This window comes from Notamacropus eugenii, chromosome 2 (genome assembly GCF_028372415.1).
Source record: "Notamacropus eugenii isolate mMacEug1 chromosome 2, mMacEug1.pri_v2, whole genome shotgun sequence".
Classification (NCBI taxonomy): Eukaryota; Metazoa; Chordata; class Mammalia; order Diprotodontia; family Macropodidae; genus Notamacropus; species Notamacropus eugenii.
Window position 1 is genome coordinate 511280817 of NC_092873.1, and position 17582 is coordinate 511298398.

At 40.4% G+C, this 17582-nt stretch overlaps 1 protein-coding gene across 2 annotated transcripts in view; it reads right to left on the reverse strand.

Moving 5' to 3' along the window:
- Positions 1 to 17582, reverse strand: part of FAF1 (Fas associated factor 1) — a 466037-nt gene extending 448455 nt beyond the window's left edge. Inside the window, exon 1 of one of the 2 annotated variants that reach the window (XM_072649394.1) lies at positions 17120 to 17582. In XM_072649394.1, coding sequence (XP_072505495.1) covers positions 17120 to 17164 — 45 coding nt within the window. In that variant the 5' untranslated portion in view covers positions 17165 to 17582. The remainder of the gene's footprint in view (positions 1 to 17119) is intronic. The other variant, XM_072649398.1, reaches the window with a different exon arrangement.

Genomic DNA, 17582 nt, shown 5'->3' on the forward strand with positions numbered 1-17582 from the left:
CAGACTTTGACAGATTCGGAGCCCAGGTTGGACTGGAAGGTCCACGGGAAGGATCTGTTCCACGGGGGTAAGCCCCCAGCGCACCGCGCAGCGCGGTCAGCGCAGCAGAGCGAAAGGGACCTGAGAAGCTCGAGAGTGGCGGGCGAAACCAGCGGAGCAGGAGACAGGCCAAACCGAGCCGGTGAGAGCTGCTGAGCGCCAGATATCAGCGCAGCAGCCCTTGAAACCTTCAGCCTGAAGACTAAACTTCGGCAAGTCACCTACTTGAACTTCCGGGAGCCAGGATGGCGGAGTGATCAGTAAATGCTCTCTCCTCCCCCCTGATGACCATGAAAGAACCATAAAATTCTTCCCCAGATAAATCCTGGATCAGCAGGAACAGCAGAAGGGGGCAAATAGTCTCGTAACACCAGAGGCTAGAAAAATAGCAAAGGGGGATTCTTCTTACTGTGGCGGAGGCGATCTGGAGGGACAGACAACCCAGGGCAGAGAAAATTCGCACTGACACCCAGGCAAGCCTCAGAGCCGGGAGACAAGCCCCAGGAGGGGCGGGAACACGCATTAGCTTCTAGGCATGCCCCAGCCCTCCAGGGGAAAAGGGAAGACAATAGGGAAGCTGGGATCACCATCCCCTGACCTTGCCTTTGCCTCAGGTCAGCTGAGGAGATCTCCTGAGACCAGACCACCCCTCCCACACACCTAACAAGCTAACCCCAGGATTGATCTGAGAAACAAAAAAAAAAGCCTGCTTTTAGCCTAGACACACATCAGCTCAACTTAAAGATCTGTACCTTCTGACTGAAAGAACCAGAAGCTACAACACTCAGCCAACATCATGAATCGGAAAAAGCAGACAAAAAGTGAAAAAACCATAGAATTTTTCTATGGGGATAAGGACCAAAACACAAACACCAAATCAGTCAGAGCTGAGACTGTACTTCCATCTGAAACCTCAGATGGGACTATGAATTTCTCGCAAGCACAACTAGATTACCTGGAACATCTGAAGAAGGATATAAAAGAAAAACTGGCCAATGATTTTAAAATTATAAAAAAAGAATTCACTGATGAGAACATCATTCTGAAAAGGAAAATTGAACAAATGGAAAAGGAAGTTCAAAAATTAACTGGAGAGAATAATTCCCTAAAAGGAAGAGTTAATCAAACGGAAAAGGAAACCCAAAACCTAATTGGGAAAATTGATCAGATGGAAAAGGAAACCCAAAACCTAACTGGGAAAATTGGTCGAATGGAAAAAGAAGTACAAAAATTAAATGGAGAAAATAGCTCCTTAAAGGGAAAAATTGGTCAGATGGAAAAGGAGATGCAAAAGCTAACTGAAGAAAACAATACGATGAAAATTAGAATTGGGCAAGTAGAAACTAATGACTCAATGAGGTAACAAGAATCAGTCAAACAAAATCTAAAGAATGAAAAGATAGAAGAAAATGTAAAATATATAATTGGAAAAACAACTGACCTGGAAAATAGATCCAGGAGAGAAAATTTAAGAATTATTGGCCTGCCAGAAACCCATGATGAAGAAAAGAGTCTGGACAATATCTTCCAGGAAATCATCAAGGAAAACTGCCCAGAAGTACTAGACTCAGAGGGCAAAATAGTCATCGAAAGAATCCACCGTTCCCCTCCCGAAAGGGATCCCAAACTCAAAACCCCAAGAAATATAGTTGCCAAATTCCAGAGCTATCAAGTGAAGGAGAAAATACTACAAGCAGCTAGAAAGAAACAATTCAAATATCAAGGACACACAGTCAGGATCACACAGGACCTTGCAGCTTCTACATTAAAAGATCGAAAGAATTGGAACCCAATATTCCATAAGGCAACGGAGTTGGGACTTCAACCAAGGATCAACTACCCAGCAAAGTTCAGCATAACATTTCAGGCAAGGAGAAAGTCATTCAACGAAATAAGGGATTTCCAGAGCTTCCTGACCAAAACACCAGAACTCAATAGACAATTTGATCTTCAAATGCAGGTCTCCAGAGAATCATAAAAAGGTAAACAGAGAGGAAAAAACAAAAACAAAAACTTGCTACTCAATTAGGGCAAACTGTTTACCTCCCTATAAGGGAAGATGATACCTGTTAATCTTGAGAACTGTGCAGCTATTATGATAAAAGGGATATATGTAGAGGGAACGGGCATAAAGTAAATGATGTCATGTCAAAAATATGATTTAAGTATGAGAAGGGATTGTAATAGGAGGTGTGAAAAGGGGGAAGCAGAAAATGGCAAATTATATCACAGGAAGAAGTACAAAACTACAGTAGAGGGAAGGAGGGGAGAGAGATGAGAATTGTTTGAGAGGTACTCTCATCTGATTTGTTCAAAGGAGGGAACAATAATCTTAAGTAGATAATCCTAACTAGCTCTATAGGTAGTAGGAGGGGAAGGGGGAAGAAAGGGGAGGGTGGCTAAAAGGGAGGAAAGAAGCAATCAGAGTAAAGGGAAGTAAAAGGGAGGGGGGCTAAAAGAAGGAGGGGAAGGCTGCAGGAGGAGGGGGAGAAAAGTGAATACTATTGAGGAGGGGAAGGGAGACGGGAGAGCTAAAAGCACAAATGGTGGGAAAGAGGTTGGAGGGAAATACAGATTGTAATCATAACCGTGAATGTGAATGGAATGAACTCTCCCATAAAACAGAGACGGATAGCAGAATGGATTAAAAGCCATAATCCAACAATATGCTGCTTACAAGAAACACATTTGAAACGGGGGGATACACATAGGATAAAGGTCAAAGGATGGAGCAGAATATATTGTGCTTCAGCTCATGTAAGAAAGGCAGGAGTAGCAATCCTAATCTCAGACAAAGCAAAAGCAGAAACAGATCTAATCAAAAGGGATAAGGATGGAAACTATATCCTGCTAAAAGGCACCATAGACAATGAAGCAATATCATTACTAAACATGTATGCTCCAAGTGGTATAGCATCCAGATTCTTAGAGGAGAGGTTGGGGGAGTTGAAGGAAGAAATTGATAGCAAAACTATACTAGTGGGGGACCTCAACCCCCCCTCTCTGAATTCAATAAATCCAACCTCAAAATAAACAAGAAAGAGGTTAAGGAGGTAAATAAAACTCTGGATAAGGTAGATATGATAGATCTTTGGAGAAAATTAAATGGGAATAGAAAGGAATATACCTTTTTCTCAGCGGTACATGGAACATTTACAAAAACTGACCATGTACTAGGACATAAAAATCTCACAATCCAGTGCAGAAAGGTAGAGATAATCAATGCATCCTTTTCAGATCATAATGCATTAAAAATTACATGTAATAAGAGGCCATGGAAAGAGAAACCAAAAATCAATTGAAAACTAAATAATCTAATTCTAAAGAAGGGTTGGGTTAAAGAAGAAATCATAGAAACAATCAACAATTTCATTCAAGAGAATGACAATAGTGAGACAACATATCAAAACTTATGGGATACTGCAAAAGCAGTTATTAGGGGAAGTTTTATATCTTTGAATGCTTACATAAATAAAATAGAGAAAGAGTAGATCAATGACTTAGGCTTGCAGTTGAAAAAGCTAGAAAAAGAACAAATTGAAAATCCCCAAGTAAATACCAAATTAGAAATACTGAAAACCAAAGGAGAGATTAATAAAATTGAAATTAAGAAAACTATTGAATTAATAAATAAAACCAATAGTTGGTTTTATGAAAAAACTAATAAAATTGATAAACCTTTGGTCAACCTGATTAAAAAAAAGAAAGAAGAAAATCAAATTACTAATATTAAAAATGAAAGGGGTGAACTCACCTCCAATGAGGAGGAAATTAAAACAATAATTAGAAACTACTTTGCCCAACATTATGCCCACAAATTCGATAATCTAAATGAGATGGATGAATATTTTAAAAAATACAAATTGCCCAGATTAACAGAAGAGGAAGTTGAATACTTAAACAACCCCATCTCAGAAAAAGAAATTGAACAAGCCATCAATGAACTCCCTAGGAAAAAATATCCAGGGCCAGATGGATTCACAAGTGAATTCTATCAAACACTTAAAGAACAGTTAATTCCAATTCTACATACACTATTTTTGAAAATTGGGGAAGAAGGAGTCCTCCCAAATTCTTTCTATGATACAAATATGGTTTTGATACCCAAACCAGGAAGAGACAAAACAGAGAAAGAAAATTATAGACCAATTTCCCTAATGAATATAGATGCAAAAATTTTAAATAAGATTTTAGCAAAACGAATACAGCATCTTATCATGACATTAATACATTATGATCAGGTAGGACTCATACCAGGACTACAGGGCTGGTTCAATATTAGGAAAACTATTAGCATTATCGATCGCATCAACAACAAAGCTAACAAAAACCACATGATTATCTCAATAGATGCAGAAAAAGCTTTTGACAAAATACAACACCCATTCCTACTAAAAACACTGGAGAACGTAGGAATAAAGGGAACTTTCCATAAAATAATAAGCAGTATCTATCTAAAACCTTCAGCAAGCATTATATGCAATGGGGATAAGCTAGATGCATTCCCAATAAGATCAGGGGTGAAACAAGGTTGTCCATTATCACCACTATTATTCAATATGGTACTAGAAATGTTAGCTGTAGCAATTAGACAAGATATAGATATTCAAGGAATAAGAATAGCCAAAGAAGAAACTAAGTTATCACTCTTTGCAGATGATATGATGATTTACCTAGAGAATCCCAGAGATTCAAGTAAAAAATTACTTGAATTAATAAACAACTTTGGCAAAGTTGCAGGTTACAAAATAAACCCACACAAATCTTCTGCGTTCCTATATATTAGGAACAAAGTCCAACAGCAAGAGATAGAAAGAGAAATCCCATTTAAAGCTAGGGTAGACAGTATAAAATACTTAGGAGTCTACCTGACAAAACAAACCCAGGGATTATATGAACACAATTACAAGACACTTTTTGCACAAATAAAGTCAGATTTAAGTAAGTGGAAAAACATTAGTTGCTCATGGGTAGGCCGTGCTAATATAATAAAAATGACAATTCTACCTAAATTAATATACTTATTTAGTGCCATACCAATTAAACTATCAGACAATTACTTTCTAGAGCTGGATAAAATAATATCAAAATTCATTTGGAAAAACAAAAGGTCCAGAATATCAAAGGGACTAATGAAAAGAAATGCTTGGGAAGGTGGCCTAGCGCTACCAGACCTCAAACTGTACTATAAAGCAGCAATTATCAAAACCACTTGGTATTGGCTAAGAAACAGAGAGGTAGACAAGTGGAATAGACTTGGCACTCAAGATGCAGTAGGCAAGGAATATAGCAACCTTCTGTTTGATAAACCCAAGGACCCCAGCTTCTGGGATAAGAACTCATTGTTTGACAAAAATTGCTGGGAAAACTGGATAACAGTGTGGCGGAAATTAGGCATAGACCCATACCTGACACCGTACACAAGAATAAAGTCCAAATGGGTACATGATTTAGGTATAAAGATTGATACCATGAATAAACTGGAGAAGCAAGGAATAGTGTATTTATCAGATCTATGGAGAAGGGAAGAATTCTTTACTAAAGGAGAGATAGAAAGCATTATGAAATGCAAAATGGATAACTTTGATTACATTAAACTGAGAAGTTTTTGCACAAACCCAATGCAACCAAAATCCAGAGGGATGTAGTAAATTGGGAAAGAATTTTTACAGCTAAGCTCAGGGATAAAGGCCTCATTTCTAGAATATATAGAGAACTGACCCAAATGTATAATCATACAAGTCATTCCCCAATTGATAAATGGTCAAAGGATATGAACAGGCAATATTCAGAGGAAGAAATTAAAGCTATCTATAATCATATGAAAAAATGCTCTAAATCACTATTGATTAGAGAGATGCAAATCAAAACAACTCTAAGGTACCACATCACACCTATAAGATTGGCAAACATGACAGAACAAGAAAATGATAAATGCTGGAGAGGATGTGGGAGAGTTGGAACACTAATTCATTGTTGGTGGAGCTGCGAGCGCATCCAACCATTCTGGAGAGCAATTTGGAACTATGCCCAAAGGGCTACAAAAATGTGCATACCCTTTGACCCAGCAATATCGCTACTAGGACTATATCCCCAAGAGATCATAAAAATGGGAAAGGGTCCCACATGTACAAAAATATTTATAGCAGCACTCTATGTAGTTGCCAAAAACTGGAAGTCAAGGGGATGTCCATCAATTGGGGAAAGGCTGAATAAATTATGGTATATGAATGTAATGGAGTACTATTGTGCCATAAGAAATGATGAACAAGAAGACTTCAGAGAGGCCTGGAAGGACTTATATGACCTGATGCTGAGTGAAAGGAGCAGAACCAGGAGAACTTTGTGCACAGCAACGACCACAGTGTGTGAGAGTTTTTTCTGGTAGACTTGGATTTTTATAATAACGCAAAAACTTCTTATAAAAAAAAAAAAAATCCCAAAGGTGGTTCTCAAGGCAAAATGCCTTCCACACTCAGAGAAAGAAATATGGAAGTCACTCACAAAATGTAGCAGATCATGTTTGTGTATGTGTATGTGTTTGTGTATCATGTTCTGATTTGTTATACGATTTCTTTCATTTATTTTAGTCTGACTACATAGCATGACTATAGTGAAAATATACTCAATAGGAAAGTATATGTAGAATCTATACAGAATTGTATGCAGTAGTGGGGAGGGAGGGGGGTAGTGGGGGGTAGGTGGGGGGGATAAAATCTCAGTTGTATGGCAGTGATTGTTAAACACTAAAAAAAAAAAAAAAAGAAAAAAGAAAAACTGGAAATTGAATTATTTAAGATAACATCAATAAGTTTCAAAGCCGCTAATATGAGGGGAGAATTGGGGTCTCTATCGAAGCTCCCCAACTAGACAACAAGTTTCTTGAAAGCAGGGATCATGCATTGTGCTATTTATTTCTCTCTCTTTGTCATACTTTTTCTTTCCTTTTTCTATGCATTTAGCAATTCAACAAAATAGAACAAGATTATTTGCCTGAGGAAAAAAATCTTTGTAGCAAGTTTCTCTCATAAATGTCTCATTTTTAACATATGTAGGGAAGTAAGTCAAATTTACAAGCCACTCTACAACTGAGTTAAAGGTAGTTTTCAGGGGAAGACATCAAAGCTATCGATAGAAATATGGAAATGCTCTAAATCACTAAAAATTAGAGATATACAAATTACAACAACTCTGGGGTACTACCTCATACCCATAAGATTGGTTAAGATTTGACTAGAAAAAAAGAAAGAAAAGAAAATGATAAATGCTATGGGAAATATGGGAAAATAGGCACACTAATGCACTGGTGTCCAAACATTCTGGAAAGCAATTTAGAATTATGTCAAAAAAGCTAGGAAACTATATATACTCCCTGACCTAGTAATACCACTACTACACACAAGCTGCAAAGAAATCACAAAAAGAGGAAAAGAGTCCATATATACAATAATATTTCTAGCAGTTTGTTATGAGATAGCAAAGAATTAGAAATTCAGAGGATACCCATGAATTGGGGAGTGGCTGAGCAAATCATGGCACACAAATGTGATGGAATATTCTTATGCCACATAAGAAATGATGATGGGATCCGTTTCTGAAAAACTTAAGAAGATTTGTATGAACTGATGAAAAGGGAAGAAAGAGAACAAGAAAAACAATGTACACAAGAAATGCAAAGGAGAAATGCCATAAAGATAAGCAACACTGAAAGACGTAATAACTGATCTATACAGTAACCAACCACCTCTCTAAAAGGATTCATCGTGAAATATGCTATCCACCCCCACGAAAACAACTGATAAACTCAGAGGGCAGATGGAAACCTATTTTCTCATTTTTCTTCATATTTTATTTTTTTTTAACATGGTTAATATGTAAATTTTTTGCAAGTCATTTAATGGATTTTATTTTTCCTGCTTTTTCAATGACTAGAGGAGAGGGAAGGGGGAGAGAATTTGGAACTGAAAATAAAAATGAATTTTAAAAAAAGATATTGGCCTATATATGTGATCCTCCCTACTGCTTATAAGCTTCACGAGAACAAGGACCATATCTTCCTATGGGTTTTTCATAACACTCAATATAGTGTTGTTCTGCACACAGAAGTAGCTTAATATTTGTAAAACTGAATAATACTTCCTTGTAACCCAGATTGATGCTCTGCAGAAAAGGCACTCAAATAGTTGCTGAATAAATGATGATAGATATTAAATACTAAATCAAAGTGCTACCATTTCATTCATGCACTTTACCACATTAAGAAAAAAAAAGTCCATCTGCAATCTACATAATAGCTGATTTTACATAGCATTTTAAGATCTGCAAAGCTAATACGTATGTGTATATCTGTGTGTATATGTATACAATTTCTTAATTCCCAAATCCAATGGCCTTTTCTCAATCCTAATCTACACTGACCTCTCTGCAGCATTGGACACTAATGATGACCCTCTTCTCCTGGATACCCCCTAGATTTTTATAATAATGAACTCTTCTGGTTTTCTTCCCATCAAGTCAGCTCCTTCTCAATCTCCATTGCTGGTTCCTCATCCATGTAGCCCACTAGCCATAAGGCTTTTCCCTTGAAACTTGTCTTCTCTTTGTGCTCTATGAGTATTTAGTTATCTCATCACCTCCCATGGCTTCAGTTATTTCTATGCAAATTTATATACTCTAGCTCTGTCTTTCTGTGGAGCTACAATCACTTATCACTGATTCCTTCTTACACACCTGAAACTGGACATCCTCTAGGCAACTCAGTCTAAACCTGTTAAAAACAAAACTCACCTTTCTTTCCAAGTCCTCCCCTTTTCCCCTTCCTAACTTCCCAACGACTATCAAGGGTACCATCAGGCTCATGACCCTGTTGTCATCCTCAATTTCCACTGTGACTCACCCCACACATCCAATCTTTTGACAAATTTTGTTGTTTCTACCTTCACATCTCTCATATATATTTCCTCCACATACAGTCATAAACCTAGGTCAAGTCATCCCCTCTCACAAGGACTACGAAGCAGCCTTCTAACTGGTTTTCCTGCCTCCCTGCTCCAATTATGTCATTTTCCTTGGGGCAGCTAGGTGGTGCAGTGGATACAGCACCAGTGAAGGAGTCAGGAGGACCTGAGTTCAAATCTCACCTCAGACACTTGACACTCACTAGCTGTGTGACCTTGGGTAAGTCATTTAACTCCAACTGCCTCATCCTGGGTCATCTCCAGTCAATCTGATGAATATCTGGTCACTGGATTCAGATGGCTCTGGAAGAGAAGTGAAGCTGGTGACCTGCACAGCCTTCCCTCACTCAAAACAAAGTCAAGTGCAAGTCACGTCATCATTTCTCTGATGGCATGGTCTTCTTCGGCAACGAAGGACGAATACACGTCACTTTCCTGCTCCATGAGCCCCTGTGCTTCTTATCAAATCCAGGAATAAAATATAAAGCCCTTCACCAGCTGGCCCTTTGCTACCTTGCCAGTCTTCCTCTACCTCACTCCCCACTCCACAATCTCTACTATCCAGCTACGCTGTCCTGCTTGTAGGTTCTGAAACATAGCAGTGACAGACACTCCATCTTTCATCTCTGTGACTCTACTGGCTATCCCCCACCCCTGGAATACTCTGCCCCCTCACATTTGCCTTCCAGTTTCTTGGGCCTCATCTTCTGTAGGTCTTTCCTATCCTGCCCTCCCTCACAATCACCAATCCCACTCCCATCCCCAGCTGCTAATGCCTTCCCCTTTCAGATTAACCTTAACTATTCTGCATATAGCTTGTGTATACCTAGATAATTACCTATAGTTTCCTCTGTTTGAAAGCAAACTCCTTACGGAAAACACCTTACTTTGTAGCTTCAGTGCTTACTGGAGTGCCTGGTATATAGTAAGCACCTAGTAAATGCTTGTTCACTGATTGCTCCTGTTTTTTCATGCTTCATCCCTATTATGATTTCAACAAGGTCAGAATAGAAATATTTTGGTGATAGCTAACAAAGGAGTGGGGAGAAACCAGAATTAAATATACACCAGAGGTACTGACACTTTCTAAACACAAGACACAACAGCCAGGTCTGAAGTTTGCCTATAAGCAATAAAAAGAGACCTGTCACCACGCCTCCATCTTCTCAGACACTTCCAGCCTTCTCAACTCAGGATTCCAGGTTTCAAATATTCATGATCCTCTCATCCCACGGGACAACTTTTAGCTTTATTGAGCCAACGGACCTCTACAACCTATCCTGGGCAACTGCCAGGCTCTATGGTATAGTGATCAGTACACAAAAAGATATCTGTGTTGATTGTATTAAAAAGAAAATCAAAATACTTCCAGTAGGCACTGCCAGGAAAAGATGGAGTTGTATCTTGGAATATTAATAATCTTACCTTGGCACATTTATTTAGCCCTAGCAGAGATTTCTGATCTATCAAAGTTCTTCAACACTAAAAACACATATCATATCAGTATAATATACACTTTGATGTTACTGTATTGACCATGAATATGTAAATGGGCAAATGAATAACCTACTCAGTATCTTTCTAATCTTTAAAGTGAGCCAGCCAGCCTACATTTTTCAACATTATGATTAGCACATGCTGTTCTAGCGGCAAAACAAAGTCAGCTTAAAAAAAAATTGGCTGGGAGAACATGTTGCATCGAGATACGATGAAAAGAGACATCACCTATTTTGCCTGTTCTTTTTGCTTAATACACCTTTTGTGTATTAAAAAAGTCTCCCATTTTGTTAAAATATTGGTAAAAGGAAAAAAAGCCACTAGCACTGTTATGCCAATACCACTGACCTTCAATTACTCAGATTTGGTAGATGGAAGCCCCTTGGAGAAAGAACTTCCACCTTTATCTGAGAATAGGAATAGTTGATGGTTTTTTAAAGATACTTATTCTAAGAATATAACTGACTTTTTTTGAGTAAACTGATAAACTATTAAAATTTGACCTTCATGAAAACAACTCTCTAAATGGAAATCTGTATGCTATCATGACAAATTCTGGGGTTATCTTCATTTTAGTATCTTTATTATTGAGAAGCAGTGTGATAGAAAGGAAAAAGTCATGCGTTTGGAGTCCAGGGACCTGAGTTCAAAGCACAGCTGTTATTCCCTGAGTAGCCTCAGGAAAATCACTTCCCCAATCTGTGTCCTAATTTCCTCATCTGGAATATAAAGGGACTGAACTCCAAGGCCCCTCAGGTCCCTTTCAACTCTGAATCGTGGTGCCTGCTATCACCTCCCTCTACCCTTATTCCCCAATGACATTAGGGCAGAGGAGGGAAGTTGGAAATGAGTCTAAACAAACATTTCATTTCCTCAAAATTACTCTTTTGGAAGGATATTTTTTGTTTATATTATCTCCAGCTGATCACTAAGCAAGCTTTCTTCCCCCTTTCACTAAAAATACAAAGTAGTTTCAAGGAAAACTGAGTATGTAACAACTTGGTACTAGTTTGCCTCTCTAAGAGCCAATTCTGTTATTATTGCCACAAATTCCATACCAGGACCTTGGGCATGTACCCAAAACTGGCAATGCCCTGTTGTTCAGTCCAGTTCAACTCTTACTGACCCCACTGGGGTTGTTTTTGTCAGAGACGCTAGAGAGGTAACTAAGGCAAATTAAGGGTTAAGTGACTCAGCCAGGGTCACACAGCTAGCAAGTGTTTAAGGTCACATTTGAACTCAGGAAGATGAGTCTCCCTAATTCCAGGTCCAAGGTTCTGTGCACTATGGCACCCCCTAGCAGGTCTATCAGTAGCAATGCAAACACCTAATTCTTTCCCCTGGCCTGAGCAAAAAAGGTCTTCTGTACTAAAAATGTTTTTCACATTTTTAATATTCATTTCATGTCATCCTTTTTAATTCTACTTTTGTGCATGTTTTATGATGTGCATGATATATCAGTAAAGTAGTACAAGAACATAAATCATAAATAACATTTACTGGCACCTACACAGCCCTTCCAGGTGTGCTGAGCACTTTCCATTCCTCTCACCCTCCCAACAACCACAGCAGGTGGGTACTAGGATTATTTTCATTTTGCAAAGGAGAAAAAGTGAGATTTAGAAAGGCAAAGCACCTTCCCCAGGATCATAACGCCAGTAAGTGTCCAAGGAACACACCTACCTATGTCAGAGGGTGGCTCTAATTTTTTTCTGTTAACATATGTATTTCTCCCCACCCCCCATACCAACTAAGGTCAGATGACTGTGATCCCATGGATCTAGCTCCTCCCCATCAAAGGGGATCAAAAGCCTCCTCTTCTCATTCACTTTTCGTCCAGGTATGTCTTAAATTACTCATAGCTCTACCTGACACACTGAAGGCCTTGCTTTACATCTTGTGACAAGAGGTCATGGATATGGACACAGACCTCAAGCTGTAGATCTGTTACTGCTACATATTCCACAAGAAGAAGAGGTATGATGGGACAAGGAGAAGATTCAAAGTATTCTTAGTAAGTTAGGAAAAGAGAGAACACTTTTAGCTGGGGGGAGGGGGCATCGAGAAAGGTTCCATGGAGCTGAGCCTTGGAGACAAGCCGCAGGAGGAAGGTAGAAAGAATACTGGATTTGGAATCAGCAGATCTGAGTTCACTACTCGCTATCTATGTGACTCTGGATAACCTGCTTAACCTCTCTGGCCCTCAGGTTCTTCTTCCAGAAAAGGAGAGGATTCTGCTAGATGACCAAGCTGGAGGAAGGCCTATACAAAGACACCAGGCAAGAAGGGGCTGAATGGACTCAGAGAATGAACAAGAAAGAATAAAATATAATTAATGAGCAGATGAGGAATGAGCCTTAGCATCACAGAAAAGTCAGCTCACCCTTCAAAAAAGAACTCCCTTGATGATGGAAACTTCAACAGAGACATGAGGAGATCCTCACATATGAGAAGTTATCCAAAGTAAAACTAACAGAGAAGCATGCTTCCTGTTTTGGCTTGGTCCCAAGGGCAGTATGCAGACCAACCCAACATCTGAACCTTTGTGAGGAGCAGCTGAAAAGGCTGCCTCAATGGGCACACAGAAAAAAACTCAGATGTGGGGCCACCATAAACTAGTGGTAGAAAAGGCCAATTTTCAATGGAGCAATCAAGACTTCCTTCTTGGGAGACAGTCTAGAGGAAAATGTCATTGCTGGTGAAAATTCTTCTCTTACTTCACGTGAGTGGTCTCTTCTTTTCTTTGTCCCTTCTTAATGGCTAAGAAGCACAGAGAAGGGAAGAGTGAAACAGTTATCCCTAAAATGCAGAATGTATGCATGGGACTCCATCTAAAAAGCAAAACTACTTGTAATGTTCCCAAAGAAAGATCTCATCCACTCCCAATGATGGTTCATCTAAAAATCCCTCTGGGAAGGGTAGTGTAAGAAAATTCATCTGTCATTAACCTCATTATTTTAATAAGCAAACGAGGGAACGAGTCATTGAGAACTTTAAAGCTGTCTTTATGCTACTACTCTCAGACCATAAGAGACATCCTCCTGTGACCCACCCTGGCTGTGACCCTAGATGACTCATCTAAATTCTCACAACTTAGATGATTCCCTAAGACTAGAAGTTTCAGAGAAAGTGCTGACCTGAAACTTTCAGAGAAAGTTTCCTCATCGAGAAGCTCCCTATACCAATCAAATCCCAAGCCCAGTCTCTCGCCCGCCCTAACCCTAGTCACCCCTACCCTTCCCATTCTCAGATGAAGAGATATACAGCTCAGAATGTTTTGATTTGCTGATCATCTTTATTCTACATTTCAACATCATCAAGGAAAAACAAACAAAAGTCAGAGATTTCAGTTGAATCCATCTCTTTGTTAGAGAAAAATATTAAGGAAAAAACCCTATGACTCATTCATGTTTGCCTGGACTCTTAAACCTAAGAAATACCTTTTCTACCCTGTCCTGGCTCCTAACTGTCAGACCTAAAAATACACCACTGTATTTATTTAATTCTTTACCAGAAATATACTATACTAACACTACTGACTCCAAGCTGATTCCTGGAAAAATTTTTCAAATTCTAGTTACACTGAAACTGCACTGAGCTTACAGCAGAATTTGAAATAACACGTTAAAAGGAATACTTGTTGGCAATCTTTCCATTCAAGATTTTGCCAGCTTCTTAAAACAATTTTTGATATTTTTCCTTTATTATGAGGATTTCACTAATGCTTTGCTTTAACTTCAAGGTACAGCTGATCAAAAGTGAGACAATGGATGTAAAGCACTTTACAAACTGCAAGTCACATTTCAGTAGTGCCTTAAGGTTTGCAAACTGCTTTGCATCCACTGTCTCACTTTGGATCCACTGGATCATCATCATCTGCTGCTGCTGTTACTGCTACTACTACTGCTACTAAGATTCTGCCAACAAAGCACAAGCACAAACTAGCCAGACCAGTCCAGCTGAGTCTGTCGAGGAACACACCTGATTAGCTAAGGGTGAAGAACTGCTCAGCCATGGCAGGTACATGGTAACTGGCTTCCATGGAGAATGCACCCACAAAGAGTAAATCAAAGATATCTGTTATTTTAAAAGATTTCACTCACACAGCCTGACAAAGTCCTGATTATATCAGGTAAATGCCAAGCTGGATATTTTCCTTCCAACTCACTGAGCTCACATTCTGGATTGAGACTGTAGTAAATGAACCTGAAATTAAACCACAAGATTCCCCATAAACAGAAACTGCATTTTGTTGTACCCCATCGAACAACAAACAACAAAATTTGGTGTTTATAATAAACGTGATTTGAATTTAAACACTTCTAATATTTTCCAAGCTCCTCTCTTAAAAGGAAGTCCTCAACTCTAAAAGCGAATGTTAGTTCTTACAATTGCCTTACCGTGCAAGTGGAATGAATTCATTTATGATCACTGTGGAATGGGAAGGTGGTTCATTTGGCCAAGACTGCCCAACAAAGAAAGAGCCAAAGTAGATGACCTGTCATGGTCTATAAACCCTATAAAAAACTAGAGTAGTATTTCTTAAAACAGGACTGGCAGCTAACTAATCTCAGTGTTTTCTCTCAAAGGCTTTATACAATATTAAAATAGGAAAACTATTCAACTACTAAAAAAAAAAAGAAAACTAAGGCCAAAGAAACTGTGATTTGAAGTAACCAGTTCCCTAACTCTGGTAATGGATAGTTTATTAAGAGAATATAAAATTGCTAACATTAAAAAAAGGTTATATGTTGAATGTACTTTCAGTTTTTTAATAACTTTTCTCCACTAATAATGTTCCCTTGACACTATGAAAATGGCCACAATACAGAACGATGAAGTTTTCTGTCTTTTTCCAAGAAGCAAACAACTATTTTTCACAGTATTCCCAATGCTAATTATAGTATGTAAAAAAATATATCAGATTTAGAGTCAGAATTACTAAGTGCAAGTCTGAGCCTCACCACTTAGGAGGGAAGTCTCCTACCAGAGCAAATCTCAGTTTCTTCATCTGTAAAGTGGGAATAATAATACTTGATCCTTTCTTCAATCTTCTTGTTAAGATCAAATGAGACAATGTAAATACAGGATTTTATGGCCTCCTGTAAACTAATGAATACCAAGAAGATGAGAAATATTATTAATTATCATTCAGAAGAAGTAAAACTAAAGTTATTATAACATCCTGATACAACTGCCACACAGCTTCATTTCCACACTAAAATGACAAATGCTATTAGAAAAACCTTACAAATAGAATCCCTTCATTTTTAGGTTGAAAACTCATTCAAGACAAGTGTCATGGCTTTTCTTCCTCTGTCTGTCTTACTCATCACAAAGCAGAGAATGAATAAACGAGAAAGAAAAAGTCTGGTAGGATAAAACAAAAGTTATTGATCATAAAGTTGAATGACAAAACTAAGATTTCTTTGTCTGAATAGTTTCCCCCAAGATTATAACAATTCCATAAGAGTATTCCATTTCGAGGCTAAGCCTAGAAATACAGGGTGTAGTTTTCACAGTACTGCCTACCCTAGAAATAAAAAGCTAAATGAGAGAGTGTCAGAGCGGGAAGGAAATTATGACAGAATGATCTGGGAAAGCAACATTTAAGCTGACTTTAAACACACTACCAAAAACAAAGGAAATGCTTTATTTTAACAATTTTCAACCAAGCTATCTTTATGGTGTAACACAAAATATTAGTCAGAGAATAAATATTAAGTAGAGAATAAAATATTATCAGCACTCGTTTGCAAATATGAAGGCCCTTAAGAGGAAAAACATCACTACTGTGTAGATATGGCCTTTAAAATTCCATCCAAGAAGAAGCCTGAGCCAGAGTTCAAGAGCAGGGCCTTGAATAATAACCAGGAAGGACAAAGTTTCTGGCGGGGAAGGAGTCCCAGGGTACGTAGTCAAGGGGAAGAAAAGGGTCACTAAGTGTTGAGAAACAGAGTGGTGTCCACAAGGCTTCATGGAGCAGCTTCCAAAATAATTCCCTATCTCTGGTGAGGACGCCGGCTTCTGCTTTTAAAGGGCTTTGATGAGTTATATCAATGGCACTAAGACCTCGGAGCAGGTTCATCCTGACTGTCTGTATTTAGGATTGGAAAAGTACTTCCAGACAAAGGGAGAGAAACGGGAGGGCTCCCCATGGAAACATGCCTGGAAAAGGGGCACCAACCAAGAAGACGTCTAGAAGCAACTTAGCAATTCCTAAGAGAGGTCAAAAGGGAGGGCTGAGGCTGGGGGTGAAGAAGGGATCGAGGAAGGAAGCACGACAACCACCCGTCTGAACCTTCGGTATCTGGAAGCGGTCCGGCCCCTCCACCCCGAGAGGACCAGCTCTGCGGCCCCCAGGCCACCTTCGGGGCCCGCTCCTCCCTCCCCCCTCCCCCTGAGGACCGCAGGACACGGGCACGTTCCCCCTCAGACGCCACAACGAGAGGGGAGGGGGGCCGGGCAGACTGGGCCGGAGGGCATGGGCATGGACAGAAGCAGAAGGGGGCACAAGAGGCGCCTGGAGGGGGAGGGGAGAGAGCCCACAGGGGGCAGAGGACCCGAGGAAGGGGGCACTCGAGGACGAGGAGGGGGGCCGAGGGGCGGGGGTCCAGGTCCGTCACCTGAAAGTCGGCCAGGATCATCTCCCGGTCCATGTTGGACGCCATGGCCGCCTTCTCGGGCCCCTCGGCCCTGGGCGCAGGCTGCTGCCGCTGCAGCGGCTGCTCGGGCTGTGGCTGCTCGGGCCGGGGTCTCCGGGAGGGGGCCGGGGCCTCCGGGAGGGGGCCGGGGCCTAGGAGCTCATGGCCCGCCGCGGGCCGCGAAGCTGAGGCAAGCCGGGCGTCCCCGCGCCCCCTCCCCGGCGGCCCTGGCGCTGCCCCGGCCTCGGCTCCGGCTCCTCCGCCGCCTTTCTGGCCGCCGCCGCCGGCTCTCCGTCCTCCGGCTTAGCTCCGCTAGCTGCCTGGCTCCGGCTCCGGCTCCGGCTCCGTTCCCGCCGCTGCCTCAGCTGCTCCTGCCTCAGCCTCCCCGGCCGCCGCCGCCGCCGCCGCCGCCTCCCCTGGTTGGCCGGCCCCGCCGCTGTCGCAC